Source organism: Tupaia chinensis, unplaced genomic scaffold (genome assembly GCF_000334495.1).
Source record: "Tupaia chinensis unplaced genomic scaffold, TupChi_1.0 Scaffold000410_1, whole genome shotgun sequence".
Taxonomy (NCBI): domain Eukaryota; kingdom Metazoa; phylum Chordata; class Mammalia; order Scandentia; family Tupaiidae; genus Tupaia; species Tupaia belangeri.
In genome coordinates, this window is record NW_006159915.1 from 2,447,269 (window position 1) to 2,467,329 (window position 20,061).

A 20,061-nucleotide genomic window follows, 5' to 3' on the forward strand; every position below is an offset into this window, starting at 1 on the left:
CTTTGCTGCCGTCTGTAACTTCTTTGTTCCGTTTACTGAGAAGGTGACGCGTAAGGTCAAAAGATCCACTGAAACTAGCACAAGCCCAGAGCCAGCAGCAGACTCTCTGAGCAGGCCCGTCCCGCTCTGCTCGGAGGCTCAGAGTGGAGAAGTAAGGGAGAGAACGCTCATCCAGTAACGGGAACGGCCCCTGCCGACTAGCCCAAGTCTGCAAGGGCTGGGGCAGAGGGTTCCCAAGTCTGCAAAGCAAAGCGGGGAGTGCGCACCCCCACCGCCGAGCGGAGGGCGTTGGGGGCGGGGAAGGCCCCGGGACTCCACTTTGCATGCAGCAGCTTCGGAGCAGTGAGTATCTCCGAACAAAGGATCGCGCAGCGCGGGGAGGGGGAGAGATCGAGTTTGCCCCCAGCTGCCACTCGTGCGGAGTGAGTCTCCCACTGCACCCGTCAGGCGAGCTTCGGGGTGCGAGGACTCGGGGGGAGGAGGGCAAAGGGAATGCGCCGTGCAACTTCTACGGTGCGGCTACGCATCGGGAGTTCTTGTGAACGATGGGAATGGCAACTATCAGAGCCAAGGGAGGGGAAAAAAAAAAAAGAGCTGGAGTGAGCAAAACAAAGAGCGAGTGTGGGCCGCGGTGACTTCATGCCTCACCAATGTCCCGCCCACGCTACTCCGAGCGGTTGCTGCTGCTGTTCCGCGGCGCCCCCGCCGCGCCTGCCGGCCGCCGGGGCTAGGTGCTCACTAGCTTGGGGGCGGTTTCCTAGCAACCCGAGGCCTGGAGCGCGCCTACCTACGCGCCGTCGGAAGCCCCCGCGGGCCGGGCCGGACCACCCCTCTCCCGCCCATCGCCGGCCTCGCCTCCCTCTCCTCCTTGCCGGGTGCACCCCAGAGCGCATCAGCTGCCCGGGCTCCGAGCCGCGGACGCCTGAGCCGCGCACTGGGGCCAAAAGAGCCAAGGCACAGGCCCCTGTGCGCCAGGTCGGCTCCTGCTCTCTGGCGGTGCCTCCTCTCCCCACCAGGCAGGGGGCGGCGATGCCGAGCTCGGTGCCTGCCGGCTTCGGCCGGCGCTTCGAGGGCGCGCTCTGAGCCGCCTCCCCCGGCTGCTGGCATCCCGAGCGTCCTCCCTCGCCAACCGGGACTCGGCCGCCTCGTCTTTGCTCGCTGCTCTACAAATGAGGCTGCAAGGCTGCAACTAAGCGGAGCCGGCCTCCCTGCCCACCTGTGGAAGAAGCTCGCCCGACTGAGGCGGCCCCGACGGCATCCCCTCCGGCCTCGCCCGCGTCCCCTCCCACAGTGGCAGCATCACCCAGTGAATGTACATTAGGGTGGTTTCCCCCCCTCGCCTCGGGCTTTGTTTGAGTTTGATTGTGTTTGGCTCTTCGCTAAGCTGATTTATGCAGCAGAAGCCCCACCGGCTGGACAGAAACAAAAGCTCTTTTCTTTGTCCCGAGCGGGCTGCGGGCCCTGGGCCGTCTAAGGAGGTGCTTCTCAAGGACACAGCAGGGACGGCCGTGCGGAGCTGCGAGGGCCGCGGGGGCCCTGAGATGCCGAGCGGCGCCCGGGCCCGCGTACCTGCACCGCTTGCTCCGAGGCGCGAGGTCCGCCTGCCGGGCCTGGGGAAAACGTCCTAGTGACACTCGGCCCGCGGGCCGGGAGGTGCGCCCGGGAGGCGCGAGCGCGCGTCCGGAAAGCAGCCAAGCGGCGGGCGCGGGGCGGGCTGCTTTGCATTATGTGCGGCTCGGCCCTGGCTTTTTTAACCGCTGCATTTGTTTGCCTGCAAAAGTGCCGGCGAGGTCCTGGCTTGTTCCTCCGGGCAGCCTGGGTGTGTTCACTTGTTCCTGGACTGGGCCAAACTGGTAAGTTTCTTGCTCTGTTTTGTTTTCTTCTTTTCCCCGAAGGTCTTCGACTGGCAAGAAGAACTGCCTGGCCAGAGCATCCCGTCCAGGTAAGTGGCGGATGTCAGCCTCTGCCTCTGAGAATTTCAGATAGGCATGGGTGGCGTCCATCGCATGCGGCCTCAGGGAGGCCAGGTGTCAAGCATTTCCGCCCAGAAGTGACAGCAATAACGAATTATGGGAGACACTGTGTTGTTCCCGAGTACCGGGGAAGCTGTAATAGAATGCAAGTGTGGAGGGAAGGGGGTTGTACTTACAGAAGTCAATTTAGGAGTTCTAGTACATCTTCGAGGGCATGATCTGTAAAGAATGTGCTTCCCATTTTTCTGGCATTTGGATACACTAACTATTGTTTGCATTTGGCTCAAGGCTGAGGATAAATTAGTTATAATGGGAGTGAGTGTTCCATTTCTGGGTCCATGAAAGAAGGATGAAAAAGACTGCAACATACAAGTGTCTTCTGTGGTAGTGCTGCTCCGAATAAATTAAAAACACTTGAGGAACACTGGTGCTTTAAGTCACCGTCCTTTTGGCTTAAATACACACACACACACACAAGAGGGAAAGAAACTTTCTTAGCAAATTGTACCTTGCTGAAATCAATCTGACGCTGAGAAACAGAGGGAATCCTGGAACAGCTTTCAGCGCAGGCCAGCCACTGAGGTCAAAGTTACCTTGGTTCAAAGAGGTTATCTCTTTATAAACTTTCTTGTCCTCATTTGTAAAATGGGAATAATACCTGCCCTCCTTAAGTTACTAAGGGAAGTTTAGGTCAAATAGGTGAGAAAGTGTTTTGAGACTTTTGATTTATGCAATCAAAATCAAATGTAAGGCAGTAGCACTGGAATTTTTGCAAACCATAAAACAAAATAAGTGAGAGTAATTAATCATTTAGGGTAAATTCTTACTGGTTTTCAATATATATCGAACATTTATTTTTGCCAATGCAGTGAGTTTTTTGTTTGTTTGTTTGTTTGTTTGTTTGTTTTTCTCTGATCAGAGTCCTTAAATTCTGCTAGAACCTTACTTTGACTCTCTGGCTCAGGAAGAGTGTAATTAATCATTGTAATTGTTTTGTGGACTAAAATTTATTCTTACCCTTTGAATTGATGTACCAGATTTTTACCTGAAGCTAATCATAACAATGTATAATCTTATAAATTAGGATTCACAATGGAACCGTCCAGCTAACTTCACTTAACTGCTGCAGATGTAGTTGCCTAATATTAGTTTCATGATTTACCCAGTTATCAGAAATGGGAACAATTAGAGTAAACTTTTATCTCGTGGTTATTTTTGACTTATTAGTTTTGAAATAAGCGAAACTTAAGGCAAAGGAAAAAGTAACATTCATTATCAATTATCTCTCAAATAGAGCATGCATTTATTGTAGCAGATTTTCCACCCAGTGTAATTCCATTCTGTTTCAATAAGTAACAAAGTGTTTCCTCTATTATAATTGGTAGAAACACCCGCCCACACTAATAAAACTTGTGTCAACAGAGTATATTTTATTCTTAATACATAGGCAAAGGAAAGAGTCCTGCTTGCCTCTAGAATTCGCTACCAGTAATAATTTTCCTATGTATTGTTCTTGTAAAGATTAGTCAACCTCTTGGGTAATAGCATTATATTTTCACATAAATCAAACTGAGTTGAAGTGAATATTATGAACGGGCCCCCTCGCACCTGCAGACCTAGAAAGCCAATGCCTATCTGGAATCAGAACAAGGCAGCTTTTTCCTAGTTTCTGTCAATATACAAAGGTTTCTGATGTATACTGATTTGCATGGCAGTTAAAAACATGCAGAAAATTTAAATTATAGCCAGTGCAACTCAGATAATTAGAGATCAGCATAAAACTGTTGTATTTTCATGATTTAGCTACAAGTCCCAAATTATATGTCTTCACAGTGCAAATTAGATGCTTAAAGCAGAATAGAAACTTAGGTATCAGTTACAAAGGAAATCTTGTTCCCTTGCTCAGTAGTTTACACCAGGGAAATGTGGAGGGCAATAAAACCAGACAAAAGAGACCGTAAGCTGCAAAAGAACCACCTAACTGGGTTTCATTTTTGAAGTAGAATTTATATGTCTCAAATACATAGTGCTCTTTTAATAACAAATACTCTGTGGGTAGAGTGGATGTAATTAATCAAATTCAAATATTTCTGATCTAGAATAAAGCTATTGCAGTTTGTTTTTCAACTTCCCCTGGTAGAAACTACCAACAATTAGAGAAACCATAACACTATAAAATGGTTAAGGAATAACTGGAAAACACAAACAATACCCCGTGATAATATTTGAAGAATTAATGTAGCAAAATGGTTGTTTTCACCTTAGCTTACTTGAAAAGATGAAGAATCTTTGATAGCTAAATGTTTATATAGCAATAAATCACAATTTCTTTTTTAAAAAGTGGCAACTGTTGCAAAGAAACTTCACCTTGCAATGGTTAATGCCACTATTTGTTACGTAACAATCAATTGGGTTAGCAGCTAGACCTATAGCATTGCTTTCTTTGGAAAGTATTCATAGCTTAAGTGTAAAATTCCTATGCTTACCTAAAGTGATGAGATATTTAAGAGAACCAAGCCTCTGCTAAGAAAATACAGTCATTCAAACTTCCCATAATAAGCATCCAAAATAATTCTATCTTAAAACAACCGAGACATTTTCTTATCAATTAAAAGTCATCTAGGCTGGCCTAGCCTGTGAAAGCTAAGTAGTTGATAGGATCTGAAAACTACCACAAAGATTCCTGTGCTCCCAAATTGCTCCTCCCATTACCAAATATCTGGAAATTTATCACTTACTGGCCTCTTTTGGGTTAAGCACGGTATCAACCCTAAGTTCCTTTTAAAGTTTAACTTTGTATTATGGACATTTTCAAACACATACAGAAATAGAATTATACAGGAATCACATCTGTCACCAAGCTTCCTCCACCATCAACTCAAAACCAACTTCTTTCATCTCCTCTCCAACCTCCACCCAGTTTATCCCCTTTTCCCAACTAAATTATTATGAAGTAAATTTCTATTATTTTTATCTTCAAAGATTTCAATAAATCAAAATACTACTAGAGGAGAAATAGTTTCTCATCAATCCCAAAGCCTCAATTTTTTTAGCTGAAACTCTGGGCCACAAGTATGTTCACAGTCTTAAAAAGGAGGAATTGTAGAAGAGAGGAGGGAAGGAAAGACAAAAACATAGTTTCAAACATTTTCTTTTCAAGGTTCTATTATGGTTCCATGAAAAATATTTTTCTTTAAAAAGCATGCATATGTAACAGCTTTTTGGTATGCATGTATACGAAGAAGAAAAAAATAGCATGAATAAATTTACTTCCCTAGATACACATTAATTGCTTTATCCCAACGGAATCACCGTAGGTATACCTTAGGAAAGCTTTAATTTGCGGGATTCCACATCCCCCCTTACATAATCAGGTTTTTCCCTCTCCACTGCATCCAACATGGCAATACTCATATATGCTGCAATTTCTCCCATCTTTATTTCTCACTCTTCTTTTGCCAGAAGTCATTGAAAGCGTTGTCCATACTTGTCTCCTCTTCCCTTCGCCTCCTCTTCAAATCCATTGTGGCCAGACTTCACAGCCTGTGCCAGTCCACCCCATTAAGGTGAGAGCAACTTCCCCTTTGCTAAGTTGATGACCAGTTCTTGGTCCTCACCTTGCTCGATCATCTGTCAGTGAACTGAACCGTTGACCCTGTCCTCCCTAGAAATATTTCCTTGAGCTTCTTGAACTGTCCGTCTCTTGGTTTAGGCTTATTCTCCACTTCTGATGTTTCTTTCTCATCTCCTAGACTTCAAATGTAGCAGCAGCCCAGGAGTCAGTCTTTGGAATTTCTCTCTTGAAATATGCTGAGTCAAGTGGGCTGATCCAGTGTTGGGTCTTAAATACCGTTTCCAGGCTGATGTCTCTCAGATGTTCATCTCCAGTTCTGACCTCTTCACTGATCTCCAGAGTACAGCAAACTGCCTATTCAACATCTCCACTCTGTGACTAACAGCAAAATTAGCCTGCCTGTGTTTGAAACCAAACTCCCAATTTTCTCCCCATGCTTGCTCCTGTCATCCTTCATCATGCCAGTAAACTGCCAGTCAGCCTCCCAGTATTTCAGGCCAGCACTTGGATGGCACCCTCGACTTCTCGCTCTCTCACATCTGCATTCCGTGCACCACCTTCACTGCCATCACCACATTTTGCTCAACCTTTTGAAATCCCACTTAATCATGTCCCTGCTCCCACTGCAGCCAGACCTGCCTTTCAAAAATGAGCAGATCTTTTCACTCCTCCACTCAGAGCTGTCTGTGACTTTCTGTCTGTGTCAGGGTGAAGGCAAAGCCTCTACATGGCCTTGAAGAGCCTACCCCTGGTGACTCTGGCCTTACTGCCTTAAGGGCTTCCTCTTTCACACTTGGTTCTGGACACTGCAATCTGGAACTTGTGCTCTGCCTGGAATGCTCTGCCCTGAGGGGTATTGCTGACTCTTCCCTTGTTTCCTCCAAATTCTATTCAGATATCACCTCATCAGAGAGGGCTTCTCTGTCCTCTCTCTATCAACACCTTCTAGCCACGGTGCCTTTTTCTTTGGAGTCCTTCCTGTCCTCTGAGATAGGGCGCATTTATTTGTTTATTACTCCTCACTCTTTCTCCCAGTCCTGAAGCTAAAATATAGCCCAGGAGAGAAAACACTTTGTTCTCCTTTTTAGAAAAATATCCATCATGTAAGAAGTACATGATATACATTTGTGAAAAGAATGAAAGAATGAATACATTTCTTTTCAATTTTGTCGCAGATTAAGTACCTTTTCATTCTAAGATAATGCTTATTTACTTTCTCTTAGTTTTTCTTTGCAACAGATGAACGGAAGGATCAAGTTGTTATATCGTATTAGAAAATAACAGAATCTTCTTTCAGAAAAAAGAATTCTACATTTTGTGTAAGCACACATCCATAAGATTTACTTCACAGTCCTAATTTTGCTGTAATTATTCTTTTGCCTATTTATATTTCAAAAAATTTAAATTACTTCTATAATTTCTTTTTTTGGAGAATTAGGATTATGAAAAAACTACAGGATATTTTTCCAGTGATAGAATCATATATAGAACTCTAAAGTCAGAGAACTGATGAGATAGAAAATTTTAAAATCATTTTACTAGCTGATAGTTCTTATATTTTTAACTTTTAAAGGTATTATAGTATTTTAGGACCAGCAGATGGTGTAATGGTAACATTGTTGAACTCCCATGCAGTCGACTACAGAGCGAGTCCCAGACCTGGTGGCTTAAATCTCACTCCAGGCACACGTGGGTGTGTGCCCATGATCCTGAGAGAGTGCGGGAGAAGGGATTGTGGCATGGCCATCCTCCCTGGAGGGTGATTTCTCATCTTCTGTCTCTCTGGAGAGTACAAAAATCTCTCTTTCTTTTTTTTTAAAAAAAGAAAGCTAATATATTATTTAGTCCGAAATATATTATGTCTGCCAACCTAATTATGCATTGATTAGACTGAAGAAAAAAAACCAGTTAATAGTAAAATAAATTAACAGAAGTCAGGGGATATAGCTCAAAAAAGAAGGGAAAAATTTTGAGTAAGATTTCATAAAATGAACAAGATAAAAGTAATAATCCATTTTCATTCCAGTTTGATTTTTTATGAGATCTGAGAAATATTATCATGACATAGCAACACTTTGCAGCTTTTCCATTTTCCTATATTGTTTTGAATGAAACTTCCTTGCAGAAAGATAAACTATTTCAGACCATCTGATCTTTGTTACTTAACAGTTAAAAGCTTTTTCTGCCTGCACTGATTAAATATAATGTACCCAGGTAGAAATAATTTGGTCTTAAATATCCCAGTCTGCCCTCCAACCATCTCCTTCCAAGGCCATTTTAATTGATAACTAGGGTGGATATCAGAAGATAATGCTTTGATCCAAGGTTCTTCCAGCTTTTATAAATAGAGCCTGACCCTACACGGAGACCATGTGGCTTTCTTGAAAAGTATTAATAAACTATTTGTCCTTGATGTAGTCTTTTTTCTCTTGTTTGCACTTACTAAGCAAAGGTGCTCATAGCATCCTCTTTGAAATTGCCTGTTATACAGTGTCCATAGGTCATTAAAATGATTATCTTTTTGTTAGATTGACAAGTCTCTTAAATGAGTAACTGATATAAAAACTGATAAACTTGACTCCCACTTTGACAAATGGATACAAGGAAATAGCCATTTTATATGTTCATTGAATAACTAACAACCAGGGACCAGCAGTTAGCGTAATGGCTATGTTGCTGGACTCCCACGTAGTCGACTGCAGTTCGAGTCCCGGACCCGGTGGCTTAAAACTCACACTGGGCGCGTGTGCGTGTGTGCCCAAGATCCCGAGAGGAGAATGGAGGAGAAGGGATTGCGGCATGACCATCCCCCCTGGGGGGGGTGATTTCTTGCTTTCTGTCTCTCTGTCTCTCTCTGTCTGGCTGGCGAATGCAAAAACTTCTCAAAAAAAAAAAAAAAAGAATAACTAACAACCACATAACCAATCTTGTACTGTATTTGCTTAACCCTTCTTGGTCCTTAAAACTCTAGTTCCTACTGCAGCCCAGGTCCATACATTTAAAAGGGTTTTTTGTCAGCGTAGGCTTTTTCTACCTTCTCCAACTTATATGAAATCTATTCTGAAAACTATGTATTGATTATAAAATAAAATAATCTATAGAAAAGACATTTGATGCTAATTCATTTGTATTTTATTCAATTAATCAAGCACTGAGCTTTTTATGTAGGCAACTTAACTGTTAATCTCCAAAGATACAACTTTTCTAATTGTATCCTAAAGATAGTACGTAAGTATGGCTTCTCTATGTAATGGAAAGAAAGCAGAACGCTCAAGTGATTTAGCAAACACTTGGGCAGCTCTCATTCTGTGTCACGAACGGCTCTAAATAATTTACTGCACTAATTTAATCTTCTTTATAACATTGTGAGAGAGGTAGAATTATAATCCTGCATTTAGAAATGAGGAAACTGAAGCACAGAGTAAAAAGGTAACTTGCCTTTGTCACCTACTAATAAGTAGAAGAGATGGCATTTGAACTCTATCATGTGTCCTCATGGTTTCTTTTTTCCTTCTTTCTTCTTTTAGTTTGTTTGTTTGCCATCGGATATGTACACTCACCAGAGAGAGAGAGACAGAGAGAAATAGAGAGAAAGTGAGAAATCACCCTAGGAGGGTACAGCCATGCTGCAAGTCCTTCTCCTCCATTCCCCTCTCTAAATAATTTACTGCACTAATTTAATCTTCTTTATAACATTGTGAGAGAGGTAGAATTATAATCCTGCATTTAGAAATGAGGAAACTGAAGCACAGAGTAAAAAGGTAACTTGCCTTTGTCACCTACTAATAAGTAGAAGAGATGGCATTTGAACTCTATCATGTGTCCTCATGGTTTCTTTTTTCCTTCTTTCTTCTTTTAGTTTGTTTGTTTGCCATCGGATATGTACACTCACCAGAGAGAGAGAGACAGAGAGAAATAGAGAGAAAGTGAGAAATCACCCTAGGAGGGTACAGCCATGCTGCAAGTCCTTCTCCTCCATTCCCCTCTCAGGACTTTGGGCACACATGCACACATACTGGTGGCCTCCTAATTTCTTCAAGCAATTCTTGGATGTTATACATCCAGTGTGATCGTCCATAACAGAGGACCTTGCCATACACACACTACCTGGTGATTTCCTGAATGCACCCAGTAATGTAGGTCATCATAGGAGCCTTGTTGCCCATACAGAGCAAACACAGAAGGAAGGCTACAGATTCGTGAATCACAGAGAGCACACTCCCATTGAAGCCCCAGACCCTCCCAGCTCTCCTTAAGTATGCCTCACTGTTGGATGTTTTCCCACAAAGTGAGAAAAGGAAATAAAATCTGTGGCTTTATGGGACTAACCTGGAATAAAACTCTACATACATGTAACACCCTGGATTTCTGGTGTGTCATAGATGCGTATGACTTATGAGAGAGAATGAAGGAGGAAGAGACCGACCAATTAGTAGATGATAACCAGTTCAGCCAAAAGTGTGCAAAGGGACAAAATTATAGGATGGGCAGACTATTGGTCAGGATTAGGCTAACAGCATTCCTCACTGCCTAGAGCAACTCCACTGTAAGTTGAAGTTCTATATCATTGAACATAGTCACATTAGTTTTCTCCATTTTCTCTATTAAGTAGTAGCAGTACTCGTCCTTAGAGCGTGGTATTGACGGTATACGGCAGGCTAAAGGCACGTGCTGGGAGACATCAAGCCTCTCTTCTAAGCACTGGGAATGGAGCAGGGAGCAAACCATGTTTCTAGTCTCACAAGCGTACACTCTAAGCGAGGACAAATACATGTATGTATGCGAATATATTTTGTGTGTATATATTGTGTTGGAAAAGTCACGATGCATTTTTCTGTTTTTTTTTTTTCCTTTTTTTTTTTTTTTTTGGAGAGGTTTTCACTATAGGGCGCGTGTGCTCGCCAGACAGACAGACAGAGAGACAGAGAAACAGAAAGCAAGAAATCACCCCCCAGGGGGCATGGTCATGCCGCAATCCCTTCTCCATTCTCCTCTCAGGATCTTGGGCACACATGCACACGCACCTGGCATGAGTTTTAAGCCAACGGGTCTGGGACGCGAACCGCTGTTGACCACGTGGGAGTCCAGCAACATAGCCATTACGCTAACTGCTGGTTCCCTCTGTTTTTCTATACAAAAATGTGTTGATACTTTTCCAACAACCCAATACATAAACACACATACACATACACACACACACACACACACACACACACACACACCCATTAAGGGACTTCAAAAGTTTGTGGAGAAACAGAATTTAAAAGTATGTGTTTAATTTGATGCAAAACATTTTGAAATCCACACATGGTTCTTTCATAATACCATTTTTCATAAACTCTTTATTCACCCTCCTCGTAGATAGATAGATAAATAGATATAAAAAGAAAATAGGAGCCAGCAGATGGCATGGTAGTTAAGGTGCTGGATTCCCATATGATTGACAGCAGTTTGAGGTCCAGACATGGAAGTTTAAAATTCATGCCAGCCACATATGTGTGCATACCCCAAAATCCCAGGAGGAGCATGGAGAAAGGACTGTGGCATGGCCATCCTCCCTGCGGGATGATTTCTCACCTTCCCTGTCACTGTTTCTCTTTGCCTCTCTGGTGAGAGCGTATGCCCTAAGATATATATATATTCATATATTCATATATATATATATGAATAGTATATATTCATATACTATTCCAATAAGGTGAAAGTAAACTTCTTAAATCTTTTAATTTTATGGTCTACTAAAAAAATTTCATAATCTTTCCTATAGTTTAGCTTCTCTTGAAAAGAGGGAGAAATTAAATGTTAGGATTTTCAAGTAACAGAAAATGATTTTCCTCTTTCTATTAAGGATAATTAAATTCCCAGAGTTAGATTGAGAAGAGTTGTAATTCAGTAAAAGGGTGACAAGACAATAAATAAAGTGATGCTACGTAAGATGACTGAACAAAAGCAGGAGGTTCTTAACATGTTTCTATTTTATTTTATTTTTTTTTAGTTTTGGTATAGGGCACGTGTATTCTCCAGAGAAAGAGAGATAGGGAGATAGAGAGAGAGAGAGAGAGAGAGAGAGAGAAATCATTCCCCAGAGGGGATGGTCACACCACAACCCCCTCTCCTCCATGCTCTTAGAATTTTGGGCATGTACTCACATATGCCCTGCTTTCGAGCCACTGGATCCAGGACTTAAAGCCCGCAGTCAGCCATCTGGGGTCCTGTCACCCAAACATCCATACCACCTGCTGGTGCAATATATTTCATCGCAGTAGTTGTTTTGTTTTGTTTTTCCTGCAATGGTTTTTCGAGTCCATCTCTTCCTTTCAATATCATGCCACCAAAGTCAAGAAAGCCTATGTTACCCTTCATTAAATGGGCTGTCCAGGTTGTCTCCATCTTTTCCAATCTTTGTCCCCAACTCCCTCTCTACTCCCTCTTCCTTTCCTCAGCTCCCCGTTACCTTCAGGCTCCACTGCATGGCAGGCACCTTCTTCTTAGAGCATCTCATGCCTAACCTCTGGGCCTTCATTTATGTCCTGTCTCCATTATCTGCCTGTGGCCTTGCTGAGGGGAGAAATGGTACCTGTTGTTTTCCTCTCTCAGTACCTGACACACAGTAGATTCTAATAGGCTTTTTGAGAAAGTGATCCCATGAATGATGTGAGGACAATCGTCAGAGGTTTAAACTTAGGGAGCTAAGCAAATAAGCCCTAATCAGTTCTAATCCTCACTAGAATTTGAACGGAGAGAAATAAAGTGTTCTTTTAAAAGTGGGTTACACCATAAAAGACATTTATTTGTGCTTTCTCAGTCCACTCCAGAAAACATTCTCTTGAGGCCAATGTTTAGTAAGAACCAAAAGTAGAGACTTAATATTCTTTATTTATTTTTTCCTTTTAATCAGCCTGAACTTATCCTTTTAGCAGAGTTCCACTCCTGAGATAATGCATTAATCTATTCATGAAGGCAGAGCCCTCGTGACCTAATCACTTCTTAAAGTTTCCATCTTCCAATACTATTGGCAATTAAATTTCAAATGCATTTTGGCAGGGACACTCAAACCATAGCAACTTCTGACTATACATTCTTTCTCTGACCCTTGGAAGTACATGTATATCTCTTTTTTTTTTTTTTTTTTTTTTTTTTTGAGAGGTTTTTGTTATAGGGTGCATGTGCTCACCAGAAATACAGAGAGACAGAAAGCGAGAAATAACCCCCCCAGGGGGGATTGGCCATGCCACAATCCCTTCTCCTCCATTCTTCTCTCGGGATCTTGGGCACGCATGCACACGTGCCAGCGTAAATTTAAGCCACCAGGTCTGGGACTCGAACCATGGTCGACTACACAGGCGTCCAGCAACATAGCTATTATGCTCTCTTCTGGTCCTGACATGTACATCTTTTATAAAGTCCCTTGTTGGTTTTTTACAACCCATGAATTAATTTCTCAGTAATCTGGGAACTGTCTCTTTGTTTTTTTTATTGTTATCATTATTTATTATTATTATTTATACATTCGATTGCTATACATTATTTAGATTATAAAGAAATTTCACCCAACATGATATACACCACACACCAGGCGAGTTGAGAATACTATACACGACATCATCCACAGGCAACAAACCATATTTGTGTCCCACAGATGTCTCCCTTCTCCATTTTTCCCCAAATTTCCCTTCCTGTACTCCTCTCCCTCCCACTCTCCTTCCTTTGTCCCCAGTGCGCATACCAATTTTCAATGCGTTTATGTCCTCCAGTCTTTCAGTCTCTGCCATAGAGTGCAGACAGTTGGTATATGTTAAGTGGAGACATACAATGTCTCTGTTTCATGGCCTGACTTGACAGATAAGGGACTGGTAACCAAAATAATCTTATTTCTTAAAAATATGCATTGCTTTCAAAATTTCTGTAACAATTATTATTTTCATTATTGATAATTAAGTATGAAAATTAATCTTGGTCCAGCCATGGTGGTACGTGCTACTAAGATGCTGGGCTGTGTAGGCTGGGACCGCATGGGAAACCGAGTTTTAGTGCTAGTCAGTGTAAAGGTCAGGCCCAGTAGTGTGCACCTGTAGCTCCAGTGACACAGTGGGCTAAGGTAGGAGGATCATGACAGAGAAAAAGCCTGTCTAAAAGAAAAGAAAAGAAAAGTAATTTGATATTCTACCCTCTGTATATTTTAAAACTGATTTCTTTCTTTTTTTTTGGAGAGCTTTTTGCTATAGAGTGCGTGCGCTCACCAGACAGAGACAGACAGAGAGACAGAAAATGAGAAATCACCCCCCAGGGGGAATGGCCATGCCGCAATCCCTCCTCCTCCATTCTCATCTTGGGGACGCATGCACACGTGCCCGGCATGAGTTTTAAGCCACCGGGTCCGGGACGCGAACTGCGGTCGACTACGTGGGAGTCCAGCGACATAGCCATTATGCTAACTGCTGGTTCCCAAAACTGATTTCTACTTAGATTATACAAACTGGAATTTGTAGTCATCTTTAACCAAATATTAAGCAAAAATATTAAGACAAACTATTCTAATTCATTTAATCACTCTTCATTCAGACATTCTTAAAGCACTTACAGCTTTGTGACAGGCATTATACTGAGTTTGGGAATTGAATGAATTATAGTAGTTAAAATATGTGGAACATTTTCTGTAGGCCAGGCATACTCTGGGCATTTGGTATGAAAATATATCCTAAATGTTCACAACCCTCTGAGTTGTATAATGTTATTACTCTCATCTTATTAGAAAGCAAACTAATTAAAGAAACATTAAATAACCTCTTAAATATCTGCTAGCTGATAAGTAATAGAGTCAGATTTCAGACCTGGGAGGGTTTGACTCAGCATTCTTAATCACCATTGTAGAGGAAAGAGTCCGTTCTCTGGGTAGGGACTGGCTCTGGCCTTCCTCTGGCCACAGCTCTCTCCTTGGGTAAGCATCCATAGGACATGTCTATGTGGAATCATCTACCCTATTCTAGGTCACCCTCTAAATTCTCTGCCCTTTCAGCCTCTGATTACTCCCAAGGCCTTCTTCCTGTGTGTAAACTATGTCACCAAGTGTCCAAACCCAGGTGAGGGTGGCCAGGGTGACAAAAGCAGGAGAAGTAAACAGAGCATGCGTACGTAGCCCGGAGTGTGCGTGTAGGTAAGGAATAGGCTACTTGCAATGCAGGCTAAATCTGGAAGTGGGAAAGAGGAGAGGCAGATTTTAGGCTGTAGGGACAACATTTTATACATGGCCAAGTTCCCAACTGGAAATCTAAATAGTGGTGGGAACTCTGAATACAGATCTAGCCTTCTAGGTCACTATAAATGTCTGTTTATCAAGATCAGAAGGTAGAATTCATTTTACTTAGTGGTTTCTTAACCTGGTGTGTAGCTCAGTATTCTGCCTTATGATGCTCACGGTCATTTATATTCTTGCTCTTCGTCCTGGCAAAGGTAGGGACAGATTTGTAGAATAGATAAAATATTACTGGGGCAGATGAAAGGCAAGCAATGAAAGTGCCAGGTACCCTTGTGGGAGGAGAATGATCTCACGTCAAGGAGGGGATTTTCTGTTTTTATAACTAAATCCATTTTGGCAAGTTCTGAGATGTGTACAGAATATACCAAGTTCTATACTCTTACAAATAGTGTTATAATGAGGGTTCAATAAATATATATTCTTGACATAATTTTCCTTTCTGTATCACCATATTAATTAAAATATGTAACAGGTAAAGAACATTTTACTGCTGTAAATAAGACAACTATGGTCAAATTATATAACCAACATGTATTTATTACTTAATATCTTTAAGTGAATGACCATGTAGAAAAAGTATTGCCATACTATCCTTGTGGAACAAAAGGACTATTTTTCAATTTAAAATCAATCTAAATGTGACCTTCTTTCTATGTTCACAGTCAGTATATTAGTATAATTTACACATCAAAAAAAAAACTTGCAATGGGAGTCAAAAATGGTTTCCACTGGGGTATTTCTTTATTTATTTTGGAGAGAGAGATGGTTTTATTATAGGGCACGTGTACTCACCAAAGAGACAGAGAGAGACAATGAGACAGAAAACAAGAAATTGAGGGAGGATAACCACACCACCATCTCTTCTCCTCCATTCTCCTCCAAGGATTTTGGGCATGTATGCACACACGCCTAGTGTGAGGTTTAAGCTATGTCCAGGATTTGAACCACAGTTGACTATGTGGGAGTCCAGAGACAATTGTTATGCTATCCGCTGGTCAGTCCACTGAATTTTCTAATTTAAACAGTCCTGCTTTTCAACAAAAGTGCTGGGATCAATTGTTGCTAAAAAACAAAACAAAACAAACAAAAAAAAAACCACTACTAATATGAATCAGATATATAGAAATTATCTCCCTGAGTGGTTTAAAAAGATCACCAACTAAAATCAGTTTAGAAAATAAGAACAAAATAGCCAAATTAAAATTATATTATTTGGTGATAGCAGTCATTGGATATATACTCTTAAGATGAGTTTTTAAAACTTCTTTTGAGTGATGTTATTCAAAGTACTAAATGCTCATATTTTAAAACAGCACATAAGATCTTAAAAAGTGGCTGATCTTACCCTAAGCCAGCCATCGTGACCACACTGGGTAGAGGGATGGGTTACTGCTCTTTGCCAGGTGTTCTTGTGGTTGTTTTCTTTTAATTGACAAGTACTGTTACTTTTGTCAAAGACACAGACCCTTGCCGTTCCAGGTCAATATAGTGCAGTTTGATTATTCGAGAGGATTGCCAAAAGAGCACAGTCTCTAAAGAGTACAGAGTACGTAAAGCAGAGCAGCCGTCAAGGAAATAGTTCAAGCCAAAGCCCATGGGAGAAACTGAGTTTGGAAGTGGAGAGAAGAACTGATAATGACAGCAGGAGGATGGAAGACTAGAAACATTTCAGCTCTGAAGAGTTATGCCAAATATGTCTTACTAGGCATGTGGGATGTGCAGTGGATTTTAGCCAGGAATGTTTTGATGTTTTACATAGTTTCGGACTCAGCTTCGTTTGGGGACATGAAGCCACGGTCAGAAGAACTGCAGTGCCACATGTACATGTTCCAAGGTCCCTTCCTTGGAACTCAGTCACACCCCTTTCCCCAAGTACAAGCATTTTCTCTGATTTCAGTGGGGACCATGAATTTAATGGCATACTTTCATAGTAACTGTTGCAGTACGCACTTAGCGTAAAGAAAGGGGCTGGGTGGAAACTTCTTCCTTACAGATAGTAAATGTAAAGGAGCTTAGTATATTCTGAGGTCACACAAAGAAAATAATTAGAAGGAAAAATTAGAATTCTTCTGGGACTGGGCTGACAGAGGTTTCTAAGTTAGAGAATGCCTTTCCCAGTTGTCTGTTGGAGCAGAGCTGACAGCCAGACTGGTGATGCCTAGTCATGGAAGGTATTCACTGACTGCAGCAGAACAGAGAACGCAGGAAAGTTTTGGAGTGGCCAGGCACAGCTGTAGAACTGGCTGTTCCAGTTTCTACAAAGAAGTCATTGTAGCAGGTCTACATTGTTGGCAGAAAAATGTCCTTGCTGGGCTCTGTTAGTACAAGCCATACCTCCCAAGGTATCACTCCATTGTCTTTTTGTGCATTCAGTTTGGGTTTTATGGTGAATTGAAAACAAGTGGATCATAATTTGCAAAAGAGAACTCTCTAGAAATAATAGATAGTTCAAAAAGATTTGTCTGGAAGCTGGTGACAATGAAACAAACAAAAAAAGGCAACGAAGCACACTCAAGAAGGGACTCACCGTTTCAGGCACAACACTGAGTTTTGGTTTAAAAAGTCCCTTTCTTTGTGTGTTTCAATCACAACCAGCTAAACCACAGCCCAGAAAGTAAGGGGTAAAAAGTATATACAACCACAGTGTCTGATCTGTGAGGTTGGTAGTAGAAATAGGAGGCTAAAATGCTTTTAGGACTAGTCCTTAGTTCAGAAGATGCAGCGCGTTTAATGCTTGGTGAAGAATCGAAGGCCACACAGGGCTTTCTGATTTGTGATGGGTCCATGATGGAGTGGAAGAAGGGGAAAGGGCTCTGGGCATGTGCCTGTGGACCACTGAAGGCAGCATCGTGCAGTGGGAGAAGGGAACCCTGGGTTCTCTGCTCAGATGTACATGTTGCCAATACCCATGCCCATGACTGACCCTTGGCTCCTTGGAGGTCAGCACAGCCTTGATGCCAGAGCTGACTGCTCTCTGAGAAGCGGGACACCAGCTAGATAATCTGGGGACAGACTGTTGGGACAGAGACTGACTTACGGGCTTTAAAAAAAGAAATCTGACATTAGGACTTTTTCAACAAACTCTATGCCATACCCAGAGATATATTTGGCAAAAGGTTTTCCAATCATTTATTTTTTTAAACTGTGTGCAAAGATGAAGTGGAGTGGCAATCTGGGTGCTTTAGGTTGTGCAACAGGCAAGGAATCCATGGTCATAGTTACACATGCCACATGTGAGCACACAGAAGCCCAGGAAACAGAGTTCAGAGTATCATTATCCTAGGGCAGACCTTCCCAACCAGGCCAGAGAGTAAACTGAACTATATCTGCATACTCAGCGGATCTGCAGTGCAGGTCTCACAGAGTGCACGGGCATCCTGTAGCCTCAGTCACAGTCAGGGAATAGCTTCCGTACAGCACATTCAAATACGATTTGATTGCAAGTGGCATGGTGGTTAAAGGCGCTGGACTCCCACATGGCCGACCACGGTTCAAGTCTCAGACCTGGTGGCTTGCTTTCTGACTTCCTCTCTCTCTCTCTGTCTCTCTCTGATCAAACTGGAAAATAATAATGATAATAATAATAAATAAAGTTAAAATAAAATAATTTAAAAAAAGATTTGATTGCAACTTTAAAAGGCAGCTGGGGGTCTTAGCTGAAGTGTCAGGGTTGAACCTAAAAGTGACAGGGAAGTGTTGGAAGACAAAAGAGATCTGAGGTCCAAGGGGAAGCCACGTAGCAATCAGAGGGATTGTTAGATATTGAGGGATGGTTTTAGTTCTTTGAACATGTTGCTGCTGTTTCATCAGTTTCATTTGTTTATTTCCTGAGTGGTGGGCAGGCCCTGTCAATAAGGCTTCATGTCCTGACCCCCTTCCCAAACTCTGCAGCCAGCCTAAACCATGGCCCAGCATGTATAGGCAGGCCCAGGACAAAAACCCAGAGCAAAGCTTCCCACTCAGTCTCCAGACTGCATGGCAACCCCCCTGCTGCCTGCGCCACGGAGGCCGGGCCTGCTTCATCAGTTTTTACTCATCTAGTTGGATGGGTTGATTCTCAGTTGCAACCTAATGGCACTATGTGATTCTTAGCACACCGCATATGTTTGAGAGCCAGACGGGATAGAGATGCAGTTAAGCAATACAAGGGCCCAGGAAAGTCCTCACAGACATTTTTTCCAACCCTGCCTGATCCTTCTTCAGGTGGCATCCTCCTGCTATCTGCTGCCACAGCACCCTGCCTCTTCCTTTTATGGCACACTTAAGGTTCTGTCTTATGTCCATTCTTGCTGTTACTCTTCAAGTTTACACAGGCAGGTGCCCTATCCCTAAAACTGCACAATGCCATGACTTATAACAGGTATTAAATAATTACCAAAAAAAAAATCATGGATTGGGAGAACCAGCCGATGAAATAATGGTTATGTCACTGGACTCCCACATAGCCAAGCATGGTTCAAGTCCCAAATCTGGAGGCTTAAACACATGCCAGGCTTGTGTGTGTGTGTGTGTGTGTGTGTGTGTGTGTGTCTATGTGTGTGCCCAAAATCCTGAAAAAAGAATGGAGAAGGGATTGAGACGTGGCCATCCCCCTAGGGGGTGATTCTTGTTTTCTGCCTCTCTGTCTCTCCAGTGAGCAAATGCATCCTATGACAAAAATATCTCTCTTAAAAAAAAAAAAAATCATGGGGAACCAGCAGTTAGCGTAATGGCTATGTTGCTGGACTCCCATGTAGTCAAGCGCAGTTCACATCCCGGACCTGGTGGCTTAAAACTCACGCCGGGCGCGTGTGCGTGCATGCCCAAGATTCCCAGAGGAGAATCGAGAGGAGAATGGAGGAGAAGGGATTGCGGCGTGGCCATCCCCTCTAGGGGGTGATTTCTCACTTTCTGTCTGTATGTCTCTTTCTGTCTGTCTGGTGAATGTACATGCCCTACAGTGAAAACCTCTAAAAAAAAAAATCATGGATGGCTAACTGTCATACAAATCCTTACAACTTCAAAATACCTTAAGAGTGGAATTTTCTGCTGTCTACTCCTATAATAATGCTCCTCTGTGACTTTATCTTGATCATGCTCTTCGTGCTAATCAAGCAGTTTTTAACAGTATTAACAGAGCTGCTCAAAAGAAGCTCTAAAGCCCTGCTTATCTAGAGTGCATATGAAGGTTGGTATTTTAATTAAACTCCCTGGTCATTTATATTCTCATTCTTTCCTTTTGAAAATCCTTCTTTTTTTTTTTTTTTTTTTTTTAGAGC

At 42.4% G+C, this 20,061-nt stretch overlaps 1 protein-coding gene across 1 annotated transcript in view; it reads left to right on the forward strand.

The window, feature by feature from the left end:
• Window positions 1-1,706: 1,706 nt before the first annotated feature.
• ITGB8 (integrin subunit beta 8) overlaps window positions 1,707-20,061 on the forward strand; it is a 102,173-nt gene continuing 83,818 nt past the window's right edge. Inside the window, exon 1 of the mRNA XM_014590146.2 lies at window positions 1,707-1,853. Within this exon, the coding sequence (XP_014445632.1) occupies window positions 1,727-1,853 (127 nt within the window). The 5' untranslated portion in view covers window positions 1,707-1,726. The remainder of the gene's footprint in view (window positions 1,854-20,061) is intronic.